This window comes from Gymnogyps californianus, chromosome 9 (assembly GCF_018139145.2).
Source record: "Gymnogyps californianus isolate 813 chromosome 9, ASM1813914v2, whole genome shotgun sequence".
In the NCBI taxonomy this organism is placed as follows: Eukaryota; Metazoa; Chordata; class Aves; order Accipitriformes; family Cathartidae; genus Gymnogyps; species Gymnogyps californianus.
Genome location: NC_059479.1, coordinates 16512410 through 16536620, shown reverse-complemented (window position 1 = coordinate 16536620; position 24211 = coordinate 16512410). Strand labels below are relative to the sequence as shown.

The following is a 24211-nucleotide window of genomic DNA, read 5'->3' as shown; positions in this document are numbered from 1 at the left end:
CTAGATTGAAAGATGATACTTTACTCTTGCAAGTGCCACTGACCAAACAGCATGTGAAGAGAGCTGTCCTACAGATCTCATTCATCTCGGCGCCCTTAATAAGTGTACTGTCTTGGCTGCTGTTTTAAAGGATGATTTCATGTTTTAAATGTTCTAAGATTTAGGGCCTGGCAGCATTCACATAAGTCTCAAAGGCTCGGGGGGGAGGGGAGGGGAAGGCTGGTAATTGTTGGATTCACTTGGCAAATAATAACTTTAACACTCTTTAAACTAAATAGAGTGCAGGTTGGTCTCCACCTCCATTATCATCTGGGGACCCATGGAAACTCACATCATGTAAAACTACAGTTGGTCTTGGTGTGCTCCTTTAGACACCCAGCCTGTTTGGTAAAAGTTTCCCCACACTTCCTGCTGTGGAAATCTTCCTTATCCACAGTAACTGCTGGGTGACTGATCTGGAGGGCAACCTCACCAAAGAGTCTCCCTAGACAAACATGGGTGGTAGGTCCCAAGCAGTGGGAATTATATTAATAAAAATTAATTCATAAATAAATTTATTAAATTTAAACAAATATTAATTATAAATAAATATTAATTAATCCCATTAATAAATGTAGTGTTGGTGAGGAGCATATGGTGGCATGTGTTTCCAGGCAAAGACTGCTGTGGGCATGAATTCTCCAAAATAGGTGTTCCTTTTGCGGAAGACAACCACCAGTTAGCAGGGGGTTTCTTTTCTTCCCTCTCTTCTGTTCTCACCATGCTGAGGATCTTCTAAGGCTCTTGCTCATCTTTAAATTTCTCTGTAATGCTCTTCCCTCCCCCTCTTTTTTTAAATTTTCTTTTTAAAGCTCTGGCTATTGCTTCCTACTCCTGCCGATTTTTGCAACTTTTTCAATTGTCTTGCTGTTGAATGTTTGCCTCTGTACTTTGAAAGACTTATGTTGAGGAGGAAGAGATCAGGCACAGTGCCAGCTGCCAAGTAAAGCAAGCTGAAAGTAGATTTCATTAAGCTTAGGTGATAGTGTGAGCAAGAAGACAGTTAGATCAAAAAGCTGGGGTCATAAGGGGCTGTTGCTTTAAATAACTGCAAAATAGCCTGGAAGCGAGCAGTTCGTTTATCTTGGTGCCAGGTAATGTTTGGGGTGGAGAGCATGCAGAGCAGAAGGGGGAGGGACAAGCCTACCTACGTGTCAGCTTATCCAAGCTTAAATTGCTCTTGGAACTATGAGTTCAGTCACCCTCCCCTCTGGCCAAGGGGAGAGCTTATCGCAGGGCAATAAAGGCGCGAGGATGACGTTTCCTCTGACAGTGTTTGCGATGGAGGATGAGTGCTGGGATAGGTGCTGCTCCGTCAGATCTGCATTCCTGATGAGACTTGGCCTTGTGCATGGGGATGAAGGCAACCGTTACTTTTTCGTCAGTGTTGTACCATCGATGAGAGCGGAGCTAGCGTGCAGGCGTCTGGTTTCATAGGACTTCTCTGAGGCTGGGTATAGCCCTCACATCCGTAGTGTGGTATGGTGCTGAGACACAACGGCTTTTGTGTGCAGTGCTGGCCTTTCATCTGGGGTGAATTACATCATGTCCGTAATATTGGCTCAGTCTGTGTATGCTGTTAGTTTATTTTCCCTTCTACTGTAACAGATAACAGTAAACTTCTACCAGCCTGTTTGATAACCACCAGAAATCCCCTATTTCTTACTATTTCAATACAGTGAGATAAGCAGTATTCAAAGTGTTGTGTCTTACATTTTTTTTTTTTAAACCTGAAAGACAGTATATCAAATATTCTTCTTACATGCCTGAAGAACCAGGTGTGCTAATCTGGTAGGAAATTGTTGGAGAGTCAACTGACAGTGTCTTTCATGTTAAAGTACAGGAGATGGCTTGATCTCCTAATGCCTTTTTGCTGATGTTGGGGGTTGGAGGGGTGCCAGGGGAATACTACTAGCTCCTTTGACTAAGGCTGAAGGCACAGCTAGTGCTGATCTTCTGTGCTGCAAGCACCATATCATGTAGATAAAAGCAAAGATCCAGCCACCATCTGACCAAGGCCAGGGTTTGTATTTCATCTCCCTTAAAGAGTCTTCAGAGAGTGATTCTGCTGTGGTTAAGGAGAGCCTATCCTTTCCTTGAGAATTCAAACTCTTAAGTCTGCTTTTTGCTCTTCTTTTTGTATGTGAAGCAATCAAAATAAAAAGTAATTTCTTCCATTCTGCTTTTTCTGAGCACGTGGCTTATGTGGTGGTCAGCTGGGGCTTTCTATAGCTGTGGAAAGGGGGTGTGATGGGTTATTGCTGTGGTACTTTGAACAGTTCTTGTGTGACGGCGTTCTTTGAAGACTTCTCTGCAAGATCATGCAAGCTCTTTAAAAATAAAATCCTTCATCCTGTGGTAGTTCTCTGGCAGAACTTAGCTGTAGCAGAATGCCTGCAGCCTTTAATCTGTTAATAATTGCATCCTTCATTTCTCAGTCCTTTTAAAGCATTCAGAGAAAATAGTTCATTGGTTGTCTGCTGAATTGCTGTTTAATTCCTTTGTGAAACAAAAAAAGGTGATCCTTTTTTTAAAAAAAAAGAAAATTCTTGGTTTATCTGGACTCACTCTGCCACTGCGATATTAAACAACTTCCAATCAGCTAGTCATGGCTAGCCTGTCAGAAAACCTCTTCTACACAGGGAAAGATAATGTTTAACTTTCAGACAGAACTACTGTACTGTTTTCTTTCCTTCCCCTTCCAGTGACTTCTGTGGAACTCTTTCTCTTCAATATTAAAAACCCAGTTGAATCCTAAGGAAAACTTAGTGTTGGTTGGCTATTAGGTTAAAATGTTGTTGAAATGGATCGCTGATACCGTGAAGACCAAGGACTGTTTGCAGGTATACCCAAGTGAAGTGTTAGGCAAGCCGCGGGGTGAGCTGTGCTGGTTCCCAGGGAGAGGAAGCTGCGGCTGTGCCACGATAGATGTGTTGGTTGCACAAGGCGCGCTCTGGACAAAGTGAAATAATACTGGCAAAACTCTGGACGCTTAATTTCACTCTGCTTAAAGATGATGCAAAACTTTGGACTTTCAGAAAGGGGGAAAAAAATTACGGAATCTGAAATGTTGGAGCGTGTGTGCAGCATGCTAGCTTTTTCCTTGTTCTGAAATAACTTGCCTATTTATCATGTTTTATACCTTCTTTCTTAAAAATGCCTACAAAACTATTGCCATCCTTAAATGCTTTCGCCAAACTGTGTTGTAGCTAGGTCCGCTCCCAAAGGGGAAAGGGTCCCATCGCACTGTTTTACAGCCTGTTCTTGGTAAACGGTGATAGAGACATTAGAGGGGTTTGGCTTTTGCTAGCCAAGAAAATAAAAATCTGTAGAATTTGCCCCAGGTTACACTGAGGCCTTTAAACTGAAATGAAAGGGTCTTTTGTGACTTAACTCAAGCTGAATGTGATTGGTTTAAAGCAAGTTTAAACAATGCAAAGCTGTTCCAATGCCTGAACAAGCTGAGAAACCAATTTTAAGTGAGGCTAGAGGAGCTGACTTGGAGCTGGAGCTCTTGAGTTGGCTTCCATGACATGCAAAGCTGTCAAACCACTGGAAGTTAATTATTCACTGCAAAAAGCTTTGCCAGGGCCTCACAAGAGTTGGAAAAACATACACGGCGTTTGTCAGTGTGACCTCAGAGTATTGCACAGAGAAAATGTTAAATATTTCTCTTAGATTGAATTAATGTTCTCTGTGGTGTTAGGTGGGGTATCAAAGTCAGTGGTAGAGGAGGGGAAAGTGTGCAGAGATGGCAAGTTTCATAACTGAATTTTTGGCTTAAGTTTTGAAGGCACATGGTGTTTTCCGTTAGGTACTAGTATATTCGACCTTAAAATGGGCTGCACCAGAAAGTAGCGTACAGTTGTAAAGCTGGCGTTGTGGTTAGCAGTCTGAGCCAGTTCGGTTTTCTTGGTTATCAAACTCAAGCAGTGAATAAGAAACGTGGTATTACAATAAAGATTCCTTAAATTCAAATGCTGAAAAAAGATTTCCTTAAAACTAAACTTGTTTTCTGGCAGTTAATTAGCTGGGGAACTTAAATATGGCCTTCATAACTTGAGGGGTTTTGCTAACATAAGAGATTTAAATTACTGGAGGTGCTCTCTCTCTTCCCCTTTCCAGGTTGTGCTTCAGATTTATTAAATGCACAATGCAAAAGCTACATTAAGATTAACACAGGGGCAAAGCTTTCTCTTTTCTAACATCTGGAAAAAAAGGCAAAGATCTGAAAGTGCAACAGCAAAGTTTGACTTCAAACTGGTTGGAGCTTTGAGGAGGAGCAGCATGCACAAAAAGGCCCATTTCCTCCTCTTGAGCTGGCTGCCCTGCACGGAGCGGTTTCAACTTGTAGGAGCTGACACTGGAGCGTCCAGGAGGAAGGATTTTACCCTGGAAAACACACTGCTATAGCAACACCTTGCTCTCCTCAGGGGAAGACTAGCTTACCAAAGCTGTCTCGGAAGGGATGGTTGCTGTGAAAGCAGCAACGGGTGAAGCTGAGGCAGTGCCCTCTACTTGTTATGATGTTCTCATGTAGTGAGTGGCTCCACTGCAAGGCTGGAGATGCAGGACACCAGGGATAAATTTTAATAATGGTTAAGGTAGCATTCAACTTTCATCCCAGGTGAGGAAATCTGGCTGTTATGTTTACACATATAGCTAGCAGCTGTGCTCTTGGAGGGCTGATGGGGCCTTCCCATCCTCCCCAGTAGGACAGACTTCAAGTCAAGACCACAAGCAAGCTCAGTGTCATCGGTGCAGAGACTCTTGTGGGCAGAACTTTCCTGTAAGTCTGTATGCTGTGTCTGTAGTCTCTGGGCTTTTAAGTCTTACTCTGCTGTATTTATTCTACCTGGAGTGCTAGTGTAGCTCCCTTCTAAAGTTTTTTTTTTTTATTTTCTTTCTGTATTATAGAAAGGCTTTAACAGTAGTGAGTTTTGGGGGCTGCACAGAAAGCCTTCAGTCATATAGCCTCTAATTACTGCAAAACCCGGTGCATTCCTTAATCTCTGAATCTCCTTGACACTTTAACTCCAGACCACCTGGAAGCTGTACTATAACTACCTGAAAGGGTGGACAACTTCAACAGGTCCCAACAGAGATGTGAGAAAGGAATGCTCATTACTGAATAACAATATCTATGGAAAACCAGCTCCCTTTTTCATTTAAAAAAAAAAAAAAAAGAAATTTCACTGTAATACCCAGAGAAACCTGCTTGTAGTGTTTCTAGAAGTTGTAATTGTACTTGTAATACGCCTGGGAAGCAGGTAGTTCCTCTAAGCTGCTAGGGCTTCTCATTCCTTCACTTGCGTGGGGGAAGAAGGAAAAAAAATTATGCAAGTCTGAAAATCCCACCTCCTGTGGGAATTGGCTTGCAGCTTTGTTCATCCTGAACACACAGTGACAGCTCTTCTGAGCTGCTTCTGTGGGGAGAGAGGGTTTATGCTGATATCTGTGCAAGATACGGAGACCATGGAGGCATCAACGCTGTGCTCCAGCGTGGATCTGCAATGCAAGTGTTGCCTTGAGGTATGCCATGGAGTCCCACTGTACTTAGCAACGGCACATAGGGGCCTACTCGTCTGGGACTTAGCTCTTTGAGCCATTGCGTATGACTAAAGTTCTGGTTATCCTGTACATTGTGTATACTGAATCTGAATCAGGTAAGCAATGCTTTGCCATACCTTGTTTTGAAGCAGGGGATTTGGTTGGCCCCGAGATCTAGTCTTTGCCTCGATGTGCTTTAATGTGTGAATAGATTGTGATTTTTGGCTAAAAATGACTGCTATTAAGGCATTGATTAGGTTACATTGCAGTCTGCTAAATATTGTGGGGTGACTGTTCTCCAGGACCTACAATTTGCTTGGTTCAGAATAGATTTATCTGTAGCACACACAAGAGTAGCACTGGATTACGGTAATCCCTTTAATGAATGTGAAAAAGCAGGTGTTTACTGTGCAAAAGTTAATACTCCCAGTTCTGTGTACCTCTTGCACATTGCATTTCTCTACTGAATTGGCAAACCTATAACTTCATGTTTACGGGGAGCAGAAGTGTAATGGCAGAACAAGTGAAGTCTTTGCAGGGCAGACTGTAATATAGGTATTTATATTGGTATAAATAGATGCAACTCCACTCTGCATCTAAGTAAACCTGATAAAGGAAGGTAAAACTTTGATCCCAGTCATGCACTCTCTGTGTGTGCCAAATGTGCTTGTACCCCAGCTCTTCCCCTGCCCCAACAAACCATTCTAGTTCTTGTGCTTCATCTGTGCCAACCTGTATCTGCAAAACAGCATCCTTCAGAATTTTGACCAGCGTGCTGCCTTGTGATTTGGGAGGTACCTTCTGCAAAACTCCAAATCGACAGAGGCAGATTGTATTTGTCCAAAGACTTGAATAACTTTCCCTCTGCAATTTCACAGGAGATGGGAAAGGAGAGAGGCTGGGAAATGTTTAACTAAACAGGTCCTGCTTCTGTTTAGCAATGAGCCCATTATTAGCTAAACAGGCAGCAGCTTAATCTCACCTTCTCATGTCCCTGAAAAACTGTTACAGAAAGCTTTACCTGAATCACAAAAGCTGATGCCTAGGCGAGGAACTTGGGTTTCTGTGAGGTTTTTGCCGTGCACAACTAGTTGACTTGCCTCTTGCTTTGCTGGAGTCTGGGGGGGGGAAAGCTGACAGTGCAGGGCAGCTGCTATGCTTGAGACACCTCTGCAGATGTCCCCTCAAATAGCTCGTTTCCATTAAGATGCCCAAGCACTGTCAGGAGCCTCTGTCTCGGTTGGTGGTTTCCAGGCCACAGTAACATGTTTCAGTACCTGTCATGATGGGACCAATCTAGCAGCTCATGAAGTGTTGGGTGGGGGTGATCCTGACTGGTTTTATTCTAGAAGCACAGCAGTAGTCCTAAAGATGGATTCTGGGCTTCTATCTTAGCTTCAGGCTAACAGGGCATCATCGAATCTCCTCTTGGCAGGCAAAGGAGGCCTTGTTTTCTGCCAGGTAAGGGTGATGCCCCCATGACAGGCCCCGTGTGATGGTGCCAGAGCCTTGTTTAGTCCTTGTCCAAAAGGAGCTTCTGAAGTGACTACGCATGGCCAGAAATTAGGTGCAGTTTCTGGATTCCTTTTCCCTGTTGTTGGCACAACATTTGGTTAGCTTCATGTGATGTCAGGTGAGGTCACCTGTAATTGCCTTTAGAAATTAATTGTTGGTCCTAAGAGTTTGCATTACAAAATATTAAAGATGGGTGCCAATGTATGTCAGTGGGGGTTCGCTCCGAGGGGGGCGGGGGGAGAGTAGTGCAGATGCTGATGGAAATGACCGCTCTCGCACCTCTGCCCTTGTTGCTCCAGTGTCAAAGCTACCAGCTGACCGCTCACAGGTGTTTATCTAAAGCGGAGCTGAAATTGTGAGAGAAATCTCGGGGGGGGGGGGGAAGTGTCAGGAAGACTTAAAACTGTCATCTAATGACACCCTGGTGAACTGATGAGCCTGAAACTTAAATGGAAGATTTTTTTTCTTTAAGGGTAAAACTTGTTCATAACTGATGGCTTAGTAGCTGAAGGGGTTTTGCAGGCTGATGGTGACATTTCATTAACAGGAATCCCTACACTACATCTTGTACTGTGCATAACCACAAGCTACATTTGACTAGTGAGACATGCAGGAGTGAAGGGGAATAAGGCAGAACAAGCTTTTTTGCTTTTTTTGGCAGGCTTTTTATTTTCTTGTTGTCTCAGCCTGTTCTTCCACACTTTCTTCCATGCTTATGAAAGTAAGTCTTAGCTTCTGACTTGACCCGTGCTTAATTCTTTACTTGCTCCTAACACCTGACTCCAGCTCATTTTATAACTGATGTATAAGCCCTAGTTCATCATAAAGGACAGTAGTTGCAGTCTGGCTGATTCTTTTTCCCCCCCTCCCCTTCTCTGTGTGATGTACTTCTCATTACAAGGAGCTTTCTGAATAAAAGATGAGTTTAGTCACACTGAGGAGAGTTGCTAGACATCATGCTTAGCTATGTTGGATCAAAGGCATTATGTGAACAAGCTGGAAAACTAATAAACGCTTTCTCAAATGAGAGGCTTTGTGGTTTAATGCCAATTCTAGCTTTTTGATAGCTGAAAGTTGGATAAGGTTTCTCTTAATGGAGGAAAAAAAAATTGGTCTCCCCATTAAAAAGTGTTCGGCTGGGAGGTTAGCTAAAAATAGCACTTCTGTAACAGCCTTTATTCCTTCACCATGCAATATCTATTATCAATGTTGTGCAGCTGATGGTTTAATGCAGTGAGACTCTTGACTGGCTAGTCTTCGAATCCACTTTTCTTGTATTTAGTTTAAAGAGACCAGTGACAATTTATTTGTCTCCCTTTCTCCCTTTTTTTTCTCTCTTAAATGCCTCTCTGTTATATTGGGACTGCCTGAAGTTCCTGCAAATAGTATCAAGTGTCCTCAAGCACTTGCTTGTCACGGAAATGAAAGCAGCTTTGTTCTGGTCTGTACTTGGTGACCCGTGTTGCTTGAAATTTCTTCCTACAGTAAAACCCTTGGTTCCTCTGATGGCTTGTCATGATGTTCAACTGAGTAAATGAAATCTGTTAAAATCTGAATGGAGTTTGCCATCTGCCACCAACTGTTTAAAAGCTGAGCACACCTCCATATTTGCTTCCCTCTGAATTTGCATTAGAAACCCACAACAACATTTATAGTTCACAAGCAAATTTCACTCAAACATTTCTCAATTGCTTCTGAAAATACAGATGCAAAGGCTGATCTATGGCTTTGATTGCTCAGTGTCTGGGGAAGTACTCAACAGTACTGTCAAATTTAGAAAAGAGGTGTTAAGAGATAGCAGCGGAGCAGGGAGGGAGTCAGATCCATTACAGGAAGGGTCCCTAAGCCACCAGCTGTGTACCTGGCATTCCTGAGCTCCTGCAGATACTGCAGTCTCTAGTGACCTCACTCTGTATAGGATTTCTTTTTAACTTCATGTGGTTCAAAAGCATGTTAAAATGTAAATAGCCAAAGTGTTGAGTCTAAAATAATGTCAAATGCGTGTCCTATATGGGAGTGAGGAGTGCTATGGAGAGGAATGAATTCTAAATATGGCTCAGTTATGCAGCTCATAGGTAATCGGACATACCTTTCAGCTGAACAAGCACATGGACATGACACTTATTCCATCAGCTCATGTTGAATCTGCAAATGCTAGTTAAAAACTTCCCAGTCTGTTCTTTAGCACTTGAACTGGAACATCTAAGACAATGACTTTCATACAACACCTGGGAACTGAGCATGGATTCCCCTTCTCCTTTGCAGGTGCTGAAAGCATCGTTGCAATTATGATTGGCAACCTGAAAGGCATGGAGATCTTACAGCGGATTGAGAGTGGCATGAAAGTGACCATGGTTATTGAAGTGGGGAAAAAGCATGGTCCTTGGATGAATCAGTACTCCATCTTCTTCGTCTCGGTGTCATTTTTCATTGTCACAGCAGCAACCATGGGCTACTTTATTTTTTATTCTGCTCGGAGACTCAGGATCGCAAGGGCCCAGTCCAGGAAGCAGGTGAGTTTGTGTGTGCTATTGCTTTTTTTATACCCCTGAGCCTACATGCTGTAGGTCTTGAGGGCAAAATACTGCTTGAGCACCAAAATTGCTGAATTTGTTCATTCCACAGGAAGGAGAGAGTATGATCTTTAAAATGCTAAGAGATATATCTTTAAACAGCTTAAAACTTTCCAAAGAAATCACAAAAAGTAAACTGTGGGGAGAAAGCAAGTGATCATGTTTAGCTAACTTTGTCTCCTACAAATTTTACTCTCTGAACTGCAGTGCAGTCATAATGCTGATGTATTGGAGGCGGTGAGAGAGCTAAACTGCTTTTAGCTGACCCTCACACTTCCCACGTAGCACTGCCTATGTGCTAGCTGTAATGTGAGACACGACTGCAAATGTGTCTGCAAAACGGTGCATGACTTTGGCTGCCTTTCTGTAGACCACAAGCTGGGGAAGCTGCCGCTTGTTGAAAGCGGCTTTCTGACTGAAAGCTTTCTGAGAATTGCAGTGACAGCCTCAATTAGGAGTTGAAAAAAAGCACTGTTAAATTTTGTTCTTTTTAAACCCCAGGCAGGGCTAATGAGTTAAGTTTCCAAGTGACTCTCTTCTGTGCAATAATCTGATCAGCTGATAGGACTAATGCTTACAGCTTTGTCTTCAGTCTGATCAGACCTGCCTTATACCTGTTACTTCAGGGCTTAAGCAAAAGCCTTAAAGTGAGAATAAAGTCCTGGCATGACATCTGCCAAAGGCAATGGGCAGCAGCAGGAACAGGATCCGAGCGGCTCAATGTGACTACTCACTTCAGCCTTGCCCTTACAGCTGTGTTGCAAAGGAGACCATTGGTATTTGCGGTGCTTCTTGCAGGAACTACCTGAACTCTGAAACAAGAGTTGTTAGAGTCCTCTCCTACAGACAGCAATAGCATGAGCATCTCACTCTAGCTGGGCTCAAGAGTATTTAACCCCTGAGCCAGAGGTAATTCACATAGTTAGTGACAGACTTCTCTGCCATTGCAGAAGACCTGGCCTACTGAGCTTCTCTGCTGTCCTGGAGATTTCAGGCCCCTTGAGCAAGATCCTTCTGAAATAAGCTGATGAAGCTAGAAGTTGGACACAGGTGTTGAAATTCAGGCCAGTTTCAGGCTTCTGTAACATTTTTAGGACTGGCTTCTTTAAAATGTTAACATGCAGCACCATTGTTGTACTTGGTAGGCAGAGAGACTAGCTAGGGTGAATGACAGCAGTATTCTGGAGTTGAATGCTGGGTTCAAATATTGGCCAGAGTTGAATGCTGGGTTCTCTCTAGTTATCACAGAACCGAACTCAGTCGAGTTTGTTCTGAAATCCTGTTTTCCTGAAATCCTGTTGTCTAAGTGTAATCTTGTGGATGATGGTCAGCTGGCTATATCCTTACTGAGACTAGAGATCTAACAGTGAGCTGAACTGTATTTGTGCCTTGTCTAAGCTGTGTCTGCCTCAACTTCTGGACTAGGCCTCCTCTAAGTGCCTTGTTTTAGCCTGTTAGCATGTTCTGGTGTTATGGCACACCTGGAAGTGATGTGAGGATTCAATAAGGGAATAAGGATACAATGTTCTGGGTTCGGCTGGGGTAGGGTTCATTTTCACAAGAAGCTGGGAGGGGGCACAGCTGGGATAGCTGACCTGAACTAGCCAAGGGATATTTGATACCATATGATGTCACGCTCGGTATATAACTGGGGAAGCTGGCTGGGGGGAAGGAGGGATTGCGGCTCGGAATGGGCTGAGCATAGTGTTCTCGGTGGTGAGCAATTGCATTGTGCATCACTCACTTTACGTATTCTTTTATTAGTATTATTATTATTTCTTCTCTCCTTGTGTTGTCCTATTAAACTGCCTTTCTCTCAACCCACGAGGTTTTACCTTTTTCTTCTGATTCTCCTCCCCATACCACTGTGGGTGGGGAGGAGTGAGCGAACGGCCGCGTGGTGCTTTGTTGCTGACTGGGCTTAAGTCACGACAATCCAATACTGCTCTTCCAACTATTCCCTTATTGTAAGTTGTCATCTGCCTGTGAGATGTAGCATTGCCACTCCTGGATGTCATATGGAGTTACCTCTGTAGTACCTTTCATGAGGGATGGCATGGAGCTCTGTATTTGATGCTGTCCTCTTGCTGACATCTGTGGACAGAGGTGCACACTGTCTCCTGCTGATGAATTCCCTCTTTCATTCCCTGCCATCTACCCTAGTATGAGAACTCTGTTTAATGCTACACAAATCTGGGCAGGAAAAACTGGGTGCCCTAGAAGCTGGTCTGCAAAAGACACTGTTACCAAATCACATGAAAATTTTTCCTCCTTTGAAGGTATTTAACAGAGCAGTTGTGGAAGTCCAGCTCTATTCTGAGCTATCAGGCTTTCAACAAGCAACAAATGTTATTAATGCCTCTGTTCTAGACGGTACTGGGAAAATCCAGTCAGCTTGGCTAGCACCTTCACAAACTCTTTCTATCTTGGGCTCTGTGTGCACACGGAGTTTACTGTAGATTGAAAAATAACATTGATAAATGACATGCCAGTTCCACATGATTTCAGCTGAACTGGAATTAAGGAGCCTTAAAAAGTGCTTTATAAAGTATAAGAATAGAAGAAAGCTTTTCTGCTATCAGGGGGTAAAAATGTACTATTTTGTAAAAGTGAAACTCAAGACAATCCAGAATTGTTCTAAATTGTTTTTATACCATGGCATCTAAAAACTGACCTCACGATGATTAGATAAGCAAAGAATAACAAGAAAGTTCTTGTTAGTGAAGGTGAACTACTAGAAGGTGATGCTACAGTGTTCCCTGTTAGCCAGCTGATTGGATTTTCAGTGTCTATCCAAAGTTTGAGACTTTTTTAACTGCTTTGGCTCCATGAAATACTGAATATTAGTCAAACAACTGATCAGCTTGGATGCTACACGGGCAGCTTTCCCGTCATCGTTCAGCCCTTTGGAAACTCAGATTGCCTGGACTTCAATCTGTTATTTGGTGGAGTAAAGGAGTGTGTTTTGTTTCCTTTATTGCACACATGTCTAAGGGTTATACATTCTTTTGGGAGGTGTCTTTAGGAAACAGTCAAGTGTGTTGATACTTAAGTATGACAAATTTTCCGTCTTTCAGAAGTGAACTGCTGTTCTGAATGCTTCCCTTTACCCACTGTTACTACTTTTCAAAGTATCTGTCTGCTTTTTTGACTTTCCCTGTGGGATTATATTGCTAATGTGTGAGGAGTCTTTTAAAGTGTCAGTCTACCACTTGAACCAAAACAAACACTTTTGAATTGCTCTACAGAGTGCTATGATGAGTTAATTGTGATATGTGATAATGATGCTTTGCAGCTTGTCTCTTGTATGTTCAGGATCCTGAATATTTGGCTTGTTCTTGTGGACTGAGCTACAGCCCCAGGAGAGCTCTCGCCCTGGCCTGAAAAGGGCGATGAAGCTTGAGTCCCACTTGCTTACTAAGGGGTAGAATAGAAAGAGGGGAGACCATTTTCTAGATGCTTTGCCTCTCCTGGAAAGGCTTCTTGAAAACAAGAGCCTGGCTAGATATGTTTCATTCATGCATGGGACTAGTAGTAACCCTTGCTTGAATTGGATGGCTTCCAGGTATTACCATATTGGCAATATGTTTTTCCTTTTCTTTTGGCTTGAGAAAAATCTTCAGACTTCAGTGCTTTCTGAAGCAATCTCTTGTTTTATAGACAGTCAGGCTGTTGAGTACCTTTAAACTTTGCCGTTTGCCAATACAGTTTCTGTACTTCTTGGTATGACTGTTTGCTTCTGAAGGCAATTTTTCTGGATGGCTTGATCACATATAACCCAGGTTTTAAACGTGGTCTCATCTGCAGACTTTTCTTGAAGGCAGCAGCTGTCTCTCGCTCAGCTTGAGCAGGAATTGCATATGAGTCAATAATGTAAAACTGTGCAAAGGGTTTCCTTAAAAAGTTGAGTGACTATTGAGAAGAGCTGGTCATATTGTCTTGTGGTCCAAGCGAAAACAGAAGTTTAGTAGCACATCTGCCCTAATTGTGAGTTAAAATAGAGTAGCTTTTTTCCCCTCATGAGCCAGCTAGCTAAACTGTTTATAATCTGCTAGTTCTTATCTGAATGCATATTTTCTTCTGGGCTTGAAATTCAAGTCCCCACCTCTGCGATCTCTTACTGCATCGTGAGGTCTGTGAGCAAGAAGGTGGAAAAACAAGGCAAGTGTGGTAGGTGGCTTGCTACCTTTCTAGTCAGCAGAGTACTGGCAAATTCTGTTCCTCAATATGTTAACCTTTCTTAATAATGCAAAACAGCCAGTGATGTTATCTGTGGCCTGGTTTCTAATTTAAACTCAAGTCTTCACTTCCATTGATTTCATAAAGATTAGATGTTGCAGCTGAAAAATGACCTAATTAATGGCTCTGGAGGAGATGAGTTGCTCAACTTTCCACAATTCAAAACTGTTTTCATGGCAGTAGCTACCTGTGGGGAAGAACTTCCTTAGCTTGCAGGAGTTCCTGCCCTCCTTAGAGCTTGCCGGTCTGCATTGCCATGACCGTGCTCGCAGGGTGCCAGGAAGGCACCCTTATGCAGAAAGGGTTGGACATAAAATTGGCAGCGTTGGACGAGGGAAGACTGAGGACTAAGCAACAGCAAGCCTAATTTTCCCAGTTAGGTACCTCTCTACCTCAACACATCAGAGCCTGGATAGGAGCCAGGACCTGACCTGTTTTGTAATATATTGATTTTTTTTTTTCCTGCCTCAACTTAGTCAACTCTTTGTTCTAGAGTTGCTGGGTTGGGGCTTTTAGACTTTTATTGTCATTAACATTTAATGTTTGCTTGAAAAACTTGGCTTCACAAAATGCTTTGACATTCCAAGCTCGAGTATCCCGGATCTCCTGGTAGGCTATTCAATAAAAGCTTCCTCTTGCAACCTTTCTCCATCTCCCCAGAGGGGTGTTCTGCTGTACTTACCAAAATCAATGTTAAAGGTGACTTTGCCATTGGTGCATTTCACGAAGAGCAATTAAACTTGTGCCCAGGCAAGACTTAAAATATTGTTTTAGTAAATTATTAACGATACAGCCAGTTGGGTCCTGTCTAATATGCTTGGCCTGACATTAGATGTGTAGATTAGATACTGTATGAGGGAGTACATTCCTAAAAAGTTTAGTTTTCAATTAATAACAAGTAGCGGTGACAGAGAGTTCTGGCTGCATATGAGAAGTACTAATATTGCTGCATTCCTGCTCTGTTGATGTTACCATGTTTGCTGCTGAAACTTTTGGGGGCCTCAGTGTTTACTGAGATGAGTAGGTGGCTGCTTCTCTGTGGCTTCAGTCTGAAACATTGACAAGGGGAACATCATTCTGAAGTTAACCTTAAGTGACATACAGAAACATATATTGATGTCCTCAGCAGAAGAACTTTACAAGCTTCAAAGAAAACTTGACTAGTTCTTGTTCCTAAAAAATACACCTGAAAACTTGTTTGCATCCTTCACCTTTGGATTGTAGGTATCTCTTCCTTGATAGTTGTTAATAGCTATCAACTATTAAACTCCTAAAAGTGTGCACATTGATGCTATATCTTAGGACCCCCAAACAACACTGATATACAAATAGGTCATTTAGCACCAAAGCTGTTTGACAGGGTCCCAGCGGACCATATAAATCAACTTGTTTGCCATTAACTGCTTCAGCACAGGGAATCTTATGCAGACTTGAATTACCAATTCTCGCTGAGTTAGGTGTCAGCAGCAGCCCTCCACCCACTTGTTCCTGCTGTACTTGTGCCACCAGCACTGCACCTTCATCCCAGGGAAGATTCTTGTAACTGAACTAAAATGCATACAGGGAAGTAATGCTGGAAAGCTAATAGTGTGGGGTTCCTGCACCGAGCAGCTGAATTGAGAAGGGGATTTTTGGTTAGCTGCAAAACTTGGGTCTACTCTGTCCCTAAGGTAAGTGCTGTGTTGGGACGGCACTGCCAGAGCTGCCTAATATGCCTCTGTCCTGAGGCAGTAAGTGCACCGGGGAGGGACAGGACAGTCATATTCTTTGTGTTGGTGGAATGGCACCAACCTGTGACCTTTAAACAGAGATGTTGGCTTCTGTGCTAATTGAATGCTTTGCAGTGACAGCGGGACAGCAACAGTTGCCAGGCAAGCTGGGCTTCTGCTGTCTGCTCATCGCTGCCCTGCTATTCTGACAGCAGCAAGCAAATTATTGCATGAAGGGGAATGCTTCCTCCTCTGCTTTCATTAAAGCTGCCCTATAATCCACCTGGGGCTAGTCATTTGATTTGTTTCACACCTTGTGTCACAGGGTGGGGGAGAAATAGCTCTGAGCCTTTCTTTTTTTCCTTTGTGCCTGTTACTTTGAACCAATATTGAGATAAAACTGCATTCTTCCACTTGACAGGAGTGGTCGGTGCTAGGAGGCTCCTGAGCTGTTTGCGTGCTCTGTAAAGCAGTCGTGGCAGAGGACTAGTTCAGGGTGCGTTGGTGGTAGCTGAGCTGATGGGTAAAGAATCTCACCTTTCATCAGGATGTGAGTTTGTGCCAGGAAGTTGTCATAAAGTGGGCAGTTAAAACTACTGATTGTCAGACTCAATGTTTGGTCTTCTGTACCAAGACAATTTGAAGGCTTCTGTTTGTTTTGGTAGGTCTAATCTGATCAAGGTATCTTCTCAAAGAAGAAACTCTTTTAAATTCCTGTGCTTTGTGAAAAGGTTAGGTAAAAACAAAGCATATGCAAATGCCTCGTTGGTGTGTCATCCGGAGTCAATAACCACATCAGTTTGTCATGAAACTCTGTTCCATGTTGTCTCTAAATAGCATGGTCATGCTTACTTGGCTTGTTTTGATAATATCTGGGTTATAAAACTGGTGCCTGCATGCAGTAGGCACCTTGGTAAGTATTAGTAACCACCACTTAAGAGAAAAAGGACTGTCTTTAACCAGGACCATTTTCCGTTACAGCGACAACTAAAGGCCAGGGCTAAGAAGGCCATTGAACAGTTACAGCTGCGCACCCTGAAGCAAGGGGACAAGGTATGACTGATCCTATAATCTCACAAGTGTTATGGCACACGCTTTGCACAGAACCCAGAGGGTGGTCCTCAGTGCTGGAGCAGGATGCAGAAGTCTCTCTGAGCCCATAACTGTCTCTTGCAGAGATGGTTCCTCTTTCAGACCAGGTCCTTTTCCAGGGTGCAAGAATTTCCAGTTGGCACATTCTTATAAATCAGATTTTTTTTTTAGCTGCTTGCTTGTAGTCTTGCTGAGGTGAGAGGTCCTAATTTGCGGGCATGGATGCTTAAAGATAAACTAGTATATCTAATCAGCTTCCCTGGCTATTCTTTTTGTAACTAAAACTGGAGGTAGCAGTTTCTAAACTTCTACAGTAGTGCCTCAAATAATCCAATGATGGTTTGCAGCTGGACTTCTAAACTGTGGGATTAAACTTTCAGTGTTTCTGTTAAGTGTCAGCTTGACTATGAGTAATCCACACAATGCGTTTATATACAATTATATACGGGAGCTATTTTAGATTACTTTAGCCGGACCCCTTTATCTGCAGTAAATCTGACTAGTTCAAAGGAAGCTTTCAAAGTCTGTTAACGCTGTAAATTCATTTCACTGCTTTAGGAAACTGGTCCTGATGGAGATAGCTGTGTTGTGTGCATTGAGCTGTACAAGCCGAACGAAGTAGTGCGTATTCTGACTTGCAAGTAAGTTGTCTTCCAAACTGCCTCTTAATCCAAAATCTGGAAGCATGCCTCATACTGGTTGTTCCTTCTGCTACGTTAACAAAGCTGATCAAACTTTAATCAAGTTGTTGCACAGCAAGAATTCTTGAATCTCCGTCAAGCAGTGTTTTGAACAACAGGAACTGTGTAAATAGACACTTGTAGTGTGCCCGATGGCCTGTGTTCATAACTTCCCTGAGTGGATTGACAAGTATAACTTGGCAGACCACAGTGCCTCTCCAGGGGATGCCAGGGCTTTTTAAAGATTTCTTCCTTTGCGGGTGTATAAGAATGTTACCTCTAAATTGCAGATAACTGGCAAAACTATGCCCATTTCTTGTCACTTAGTTTACTGGTTACTAAGAGGGTTGTGCTCCTGCTAAACTCGTTAAACCGTGCTAACTTTTATAGTTCAGAAGGAAGCTTTTCTATTCTTGTATGCATCATCTGAAATAGAGACCAAAATAGAGCTATAGCAGTTTATTTTTCTAGAATTCTCTACTGTTGTATCTCATTGCTGTGCTTCTGTGGAAGCCCAGTATTGCAGTACTAAGACTTTAATTTGATTGCTCCTAAGATGACCAACGAAGCCTTTTCAAGGCTTAAGGAAACTTGTTCTGTGGGACTTCCCCCTGTGCCTGCTGAATGGGACTGCTCTGGCAAAGCTTCTAAAATCAGAGGGCTGCAATGTGAACTGCATGAATTTTGTATGAGAAGAGGTTTTGTAACCCTTGGGAGGGTTACAAAAAAAGCACTTGGAAAATTTAGCTGTACGAAAAATCAAGTTCTGAAGAATGGAAAAATCTGTAGCTGCTGTTGTGTGCTGAGCAGTGTTATTTGTCAAACGCTATGAAATCTGAGGTGGGGTTACCTTTGCACAAGGCTACAGTTTTGCAAAAGCTTTCTCTGCTCCCAAGCAGTGGGACTTCTAAGCTGTTTTGATATCACAAAGTTGGCTTGTTAAGGTCTTATCAACAAACTTCCTTGATCTAATGCTTAATAGTTTAGAAAAAACCAAAACTGAATAAGCTTTCAGGCACATGTGTTAATGATTATTCGGTTGTCTTGTCAGGTTCATGCTTGTGGGTAGTCCTGTTTAGTAATGAAGTCAGTCCCATGAGTACAGAAGCATTTAGACAGGCTCTAGATGCTTTTTGCTGATAGGAGACCTGACTTCTCATTATTTCCCTATAAACCCTGCTAATCCTGATATGAACTTGCAAACAAAGCATGACTTACTGGGTTAAGAGGGAAGTAACTTCTTTTGAATGTATTCTTTATATACAAATTTGCTGCATTATGCTTTGCTCTGAGTGCTTTTACATACATTTGTGATGTTTCATTCCTCTTTGGCCCAAATGTAGCTCTAAGGCACTAGCTTAAGACGACTGCATTTACTTGATAATCTTCACCAGTGATGATCTCTGCCAGTATCAACCATATTAAATTCTCTCTCAGATGAGTTATAAACTGATACTTACTGCAAGAACATATTTGATGTTGGTGGTTGACCTTAACGCTCAGACCCTACTTGTTGAAAGCATTTAACTATATCTCTGAAAGAAACAAGCAATCGAATGCTCCTGTGAGTCACATCAGTGGTATCTAAGTATCTGGGGGGGGTGTATTTGCAGAAGGCATTCTTGTCCAGATAGTCAAACTGAAGGCATTTATAGTAGCGGAGGTACACAAGGCCAGTATTAAGTCCAAATACTTACAATAGTCACACATCAAGGAAGTTTCAGGTTGTACTCTAGACATTATGTTGGTGCAGCTAGAAGGAGGCGCTGGTTATGCGGGCTGAATTGGAGAATCCTGGTATCCTACTGGGGCGTAGGATACTGAGCACTGGATGTGGTGATCTCTGCACTTGTCTCATAATAGAGTTCTGATTAATATTGAGCAGTACCTGTCTGCCTTGCTATTTCTATTCAGGCTGAGGGAACAGGCAGGATTTCAAGTCATCCTCCTAAATCTGTGGCCTAATTCAGACCCACTGTGGAATTGAGTGTCTTTACAGATGCAAATGTGTGCTTCTATGATGGCTGAACTATATTTACTTTCTTGAGTACCCAGCCTGTCAAATATCCATCTGGCATACACATAGACAAAGTAAATGTGTGGGAGTATAGTGTATCTTGAGGACGTAACTCCGTGAGATGATCTTTCTATGTAGCTTTAACAGAAACAAGTGTCATTTAGTCATCTGCATCTGCATGACAGAATTTAACTTTAAAGCTAAGGCTGAGATGTCAATATTTGTATTAGTTAAATTATCAGCTGGGAATGTATTGTACACAGATTTAAAAAAAAAAAGAGCTTAAGACTGATGTAGCAAAGATGATAATGCTGAATTCTAGCAAGTTGTATAGAGATACTAGTAAGCATAAACCAGCTACAGGTTGAGAGATCAACTATCCATAACTTTCAACTGAAACTTGTGGCGAAATAAGGTAATCCATTCTAGAATGAATAAATTCTCGGTGGTTGTAAATGGGCCTTCACAGCTGCCACAAACAGTTTTCCTGGTGTGAAACCTAACTTGTTGGTTACCTTCTTCCACCAGCCATCTCTTCCACAAGAGCTGTATTGACCCCTGGCTTCTGGAACACAGGACATGCCCGATGTGCAAATGTGACATACTCAAAGTTTTGGGTGTTGAGGTAAGCCAATAGTCTGTCTTAGTGGCAGATGCCATTATCAGTATCACGCTAGTGTAGTAACCACATATTGAGCTATTTCGTGCTGCCTCTAGAGCGCAGGCGATAAGCACAGGCATTGCCATGTCAGTGGCAAGATGCTACAGGACTAATTGCCATGTCCCCTTTTAGCGAAGCCTGCAGCTGACCTGGTCTGAGTTGATATCATCTAAAGCCTTGGGCAGAATGTCAACCAAAATTGATTGTAATGCATGACTGAAGAATTGCTCTTAACTCTTGCAGCTAAGGGTGTTTCTCAAAGCTTCAGGCAGACTTTGACAACTCATACTGTCCCTGAAACCAGCCTCTATTCAGTTACTAAGTACCCAGAGTCCTTGAAAAGTGAATGTGTTAGCATGTATGGCTTTCCTGGTGTCACATGACTTCCTAGGATACATAAGGAATTTCTGATGTGTTCTGCAGCTCCTCGTTGTGGCAAGTGCCAGGGGAAGATGCTGTTGCCAATGCCTGACACTGTCTGACCAGCTAAAATGTATGCCAGAGTTTGCCTGGGGGAGGGAGATCTGCACTGAGTGGAAAGAAGGATCTATTTTCCTGGTACTGGGCAGTAAAAGAGAGGAGCTGGCTGAAGAATGCAGAAGCTGCATCTGAACTTGCCACTCAGTTAGGCAGTAACTGGTTTTCACCTATGATGCTGGAGGGTAACAGCAGAGCTTTTTTCAATTTTAAATTTCTGTTTTTCTGCATAGAAGTTCACTACGATCCAGTCCTTGCAGGCATTGATCTCCTGGAAAGATGCAGTCTCCTACAAATTTGTAACTTAACCATTTTCTCTTTTTTCACGAAGGCGGATGTAGAAGAAGGGGCCGAGTCTGTGCAAGCCACAGTATCCAGTGGGACATCAAACGTCTCTACAGTTAATGAAGAGGATAATCGCAGTGAAACAGCATCATCTGGATATGCTTCTGTACAAGGAGCAGATGAATCTGTTCTGGAGGAACATGCACCATCAGAAAGTGCGTCTACTGTTTCATCTGTCTTGCTAGATTGCATTGCACTTTGTTGCTTATGCTGTGAATTAGGGGAGTTTGCCTTAACATCTCACAGTGCTTGAATACCTTGTTTTTCAGGGTAATCTTAATCTTCCCTTTCATTTTAGCACTTGGCTCTGACACTTGGTCTTTGTTTTCAAATGAAACATAACCTAAATGTGAATTAAAAACTGAAGTCTATGAAAAGAGTAGTTGAAAAATCAGAGGCTTACTACTTAAAGGCCAAAGAGATTTTTCTGAAGATGTCCCTCATCTTGTTGTCTCTTTGGAGATTTCATTTGGATGAGTGAGTGTTGCTTTGCCACCAGATCTGTCTGCTTTAAGTAGTTAATTACTTGCAGAAAACTTTTGGGGAGTCAGTCCTGCTCTAGCTTAGATGATGCAAAATAGCGATGACAAATCCTTCAATTGAATTTCAGATTTTGCCAAGGCTGAGTCATCCTTGAACACTTTCAGAGAATTTTAATTGGAAAAGACTATCAGCTTTTCCAAATACCTTATCTTTTTGAACAAGAGCAAACTAATTGAAAATGTCTTCTTAGTGCTCAACTTTGCCAACACATGCTCAGTGTTGCTGTTGATTTTAAAAATGGAAAGGTTCCAGGTAAACAAATGAAAGTAACTATCCCCTGGATTGTGGAATGGCCTTGGGAAGAGGAGTAAGTGGGGAAGCATTCAGAGGCAAAAGGGATGCTCTGGCTGTGTCTGCTTAGATTTCCTGCAGGAAGCCTAGCTGATAGGAAAGTGCACGATTTGCTGCCTGCCTCCTGTGGGACAGGGTGCTCCAGCGAGTGACGTGTCTATGGGAGTGCCCCGTTTAGGCACCCCAGCAGAGCAGAGGGCACTTCCTATAAGCTAAACATCAGAAGTTGAAATTGCATCCCTATAAGCAACTGAAGCGATGCTGGGTTAGTTGTATGGCTCAGGCCCTCCTGTATTCCCACTTTGAGTGGCAAGGACACACACTAACATCAGCCTAACAAGGTTAGTCTGTAGGGAGAAGGCCTTCCTCTCTGAATCAGCCTGTGTCGCACAGTTAATCCTGAACCTAGTCTCTAGAAGTTGCTCCTGATGCCTGTCTTCAGCAGCCCTAAAGTTATATGAGAATTGCCAATCTCCTTATAGTTGGATTTTGTAGCCTTACATGGCCTTCTGCTGCTTGAGCACACAACCTAGGCTTGCTCAGCACTAGTGAGAAGGGAACTCCCGAGCCGAGCAGATACCTCTAGAAGTGACAGGTAGTGTCAAGGATGGGCTCTCAAACTAATGAGGGGCAGCAGAAGAGTGGTAGTTGGAGCATGGCCTTGGATTTCCCACTCTGCAGGAAAAGTGCTGGGAAAAGACCACTGCAGTGGGCTTGTGGAAATAAAGCAAGCGTGGTTTGGTTTAAGGTAGTAAAGCTTGCCTATGACACTTCTTAACTTTTCTTTTCTTGGTTTTGTTCTGGACAGATGACAACATGCATCTTGTAAACAATGAATCCCAGCCCTCTGCTGTGAATGTCCTTCCACACGTTGACAACCCAAGTTTTGAGGCAGACGAAACACAAGTTCGTGAAGTCAGGTCCTAAGAATGTGCCTGCAACATGGTGTAAGCCTTCTGCAAGGAGCTGCCTACTACCGTCACGTGTATACCAAACATTGCAAGACTGTAGCAGAAAAATACTGCCTTGGCAATGCTGAGATCAAATAGACTTGTTCAAATCATAATTGTATGGTTTGCCATTTTTAAAACTGCATCTCCCATGTGGAATTTAGTTTTAGCACTTTTCAGATAAAGCAGTCAAATATAAACATCAAATTTTAACACTAGAACAAAAGTTCCATCTTCAGTAAAGCTTCTCTTCAGTGTTTGAGTCATTTAAATAAGGAGATTCTTCTTTATGTTGTAGCTGTCTCTACTGGGAATTGTTTTGACTCGGGGTTTTTTGTTGTTTGTTTTAATTCAAGTGGATTTTCATTGTAAACAAATTCAGTTTGATCTGGTCTAATACTTATTTACCAGATACGGTTTAGCTTAAAGCAACACTGTATTTAATATTTCAGTGCACTAATTTGATAGGAGAAAGTACAAACTAATGCCTGTCAAACTGGATTTTGCCCACAGTGTCTTTTGGTTCTCTAGTAAATAGATTGATTCTCTACCTCTCAACTCCAACCCTCCAACCACACATTCCTAAAGGGAAAAAGAGAGAGCTTCAAGCTGACAGGCCAAATCTGACTTGCACAATACTGTAAAGGGAACAATTGTAGGAACTTTTCAAACCTGTTAATATTAGACAGTCTGAAAGATCTTCCATGATTTTTGGAGTTACAACCATCTCTAGCACCAGCAATATGCCAGAGTACTGGTTTTGTGAGAGTCTGGGATGACTTCAGGAAGACTGAACTAAAGATGAAAAGATAGATTCTTCCCAAAGGATCTGCTGTGTTTTGTTCAGAAAATGATCCAGCCTCTGAAAACTGCTGGACTGTTGCTGTGCATTGTCTTGCCTGTGTGCTAAAGCGGCAGGGAGAGCTGATGTCCTCTAAACCGAACAGGTGACTGGAGAAGTTGTCTGCCATCTGTGAGGAGTTGAACTGGGGTCGAGGAGGAACACTGGGTGCCTCAATAGTAAGTGTAGGGCCTTGCCCAGCAAAGGTAACTAAGGACATCTTACAGATGCACTTTATTTTTTTTATCTCTGTATCTATGGCTTGTTTCCAATGTTGGCAGAACTTTGTCTTAAAGCCCCAATAAAGTACTGTTGAATCTGGAGGGGAAAAGCAATGCATTTTCTTAGCTATAGTACAATTAAAATTATTGTAAATATTTCATGATTTGTATTGAATTTGAATATGAAAATGTAAATAAAACTATATTTTGATGACCCTGACTGCCATTAAATGTTGATTACCAGCTCTTACATGGAAATGGATGCTGAATTTGCCCTGTCCCACAACCCCAAAACTCATTCAGTTTTGGGAGGCTGAAAAGCAGCAGTGCTTGCCCAAACTAATTGGAATAAGGAGTGCTAATTATGTGCAGGGTGCTACTGTTCCATGCATTGAAATTGTGTTGACAGGCTTAAGCCTAGTAGCTGTACTCTCTAGAAAAGAAAAACCAAGCAGCTTAGGGTGTGTT

The 24211-nt window shown here is 42.5% G+C and overlaps 1 protein-coding gene across 2 annotated transcripts in view; it reads left to right on the top strand.

Moving 5' to 3' along the window:
* RNF128 (ring finger protein 128) overlaps nucleotides 1-23963 on the top strand; it is a 44245-nt gene extending 20282 nt beyond the window's left edge. For both annotated transcript variants that reach the window (XM_050901732.1, XM_050901731.1), the window contains exons 2-7: nucleotides 9370-9617; nucleotides 16607-16678; nucleotides 17276-17358; nucleotides 19943-20039; nucleotides 20884-21052; nucleotides 22540-23963. In XM_050901732.1, the coding sequence (XP_050757689.1) occupies nucleotides 9370-9617; nucleotides 16607-16678; nucleotides 17276-17358; nucleotides 19943-20039; nucleotides 20884-21052; nucleotides 22540-22658 (788 nt within the window). In that variant the 3' untranslated portion in view covers nucleotides 22659-23963. The remainder of the gene's footprint in view (nucleotides 1-9369; nucleotides 9618-16606; nucleotides 16679-17275; nucleotides 17359-19942; nucleotides 20040-20883; nucleotides 21053-22539) is intronic.
* The last annotated feature ends 248 nt before the right edge of the window (nucleotides 23964-24211 follow it).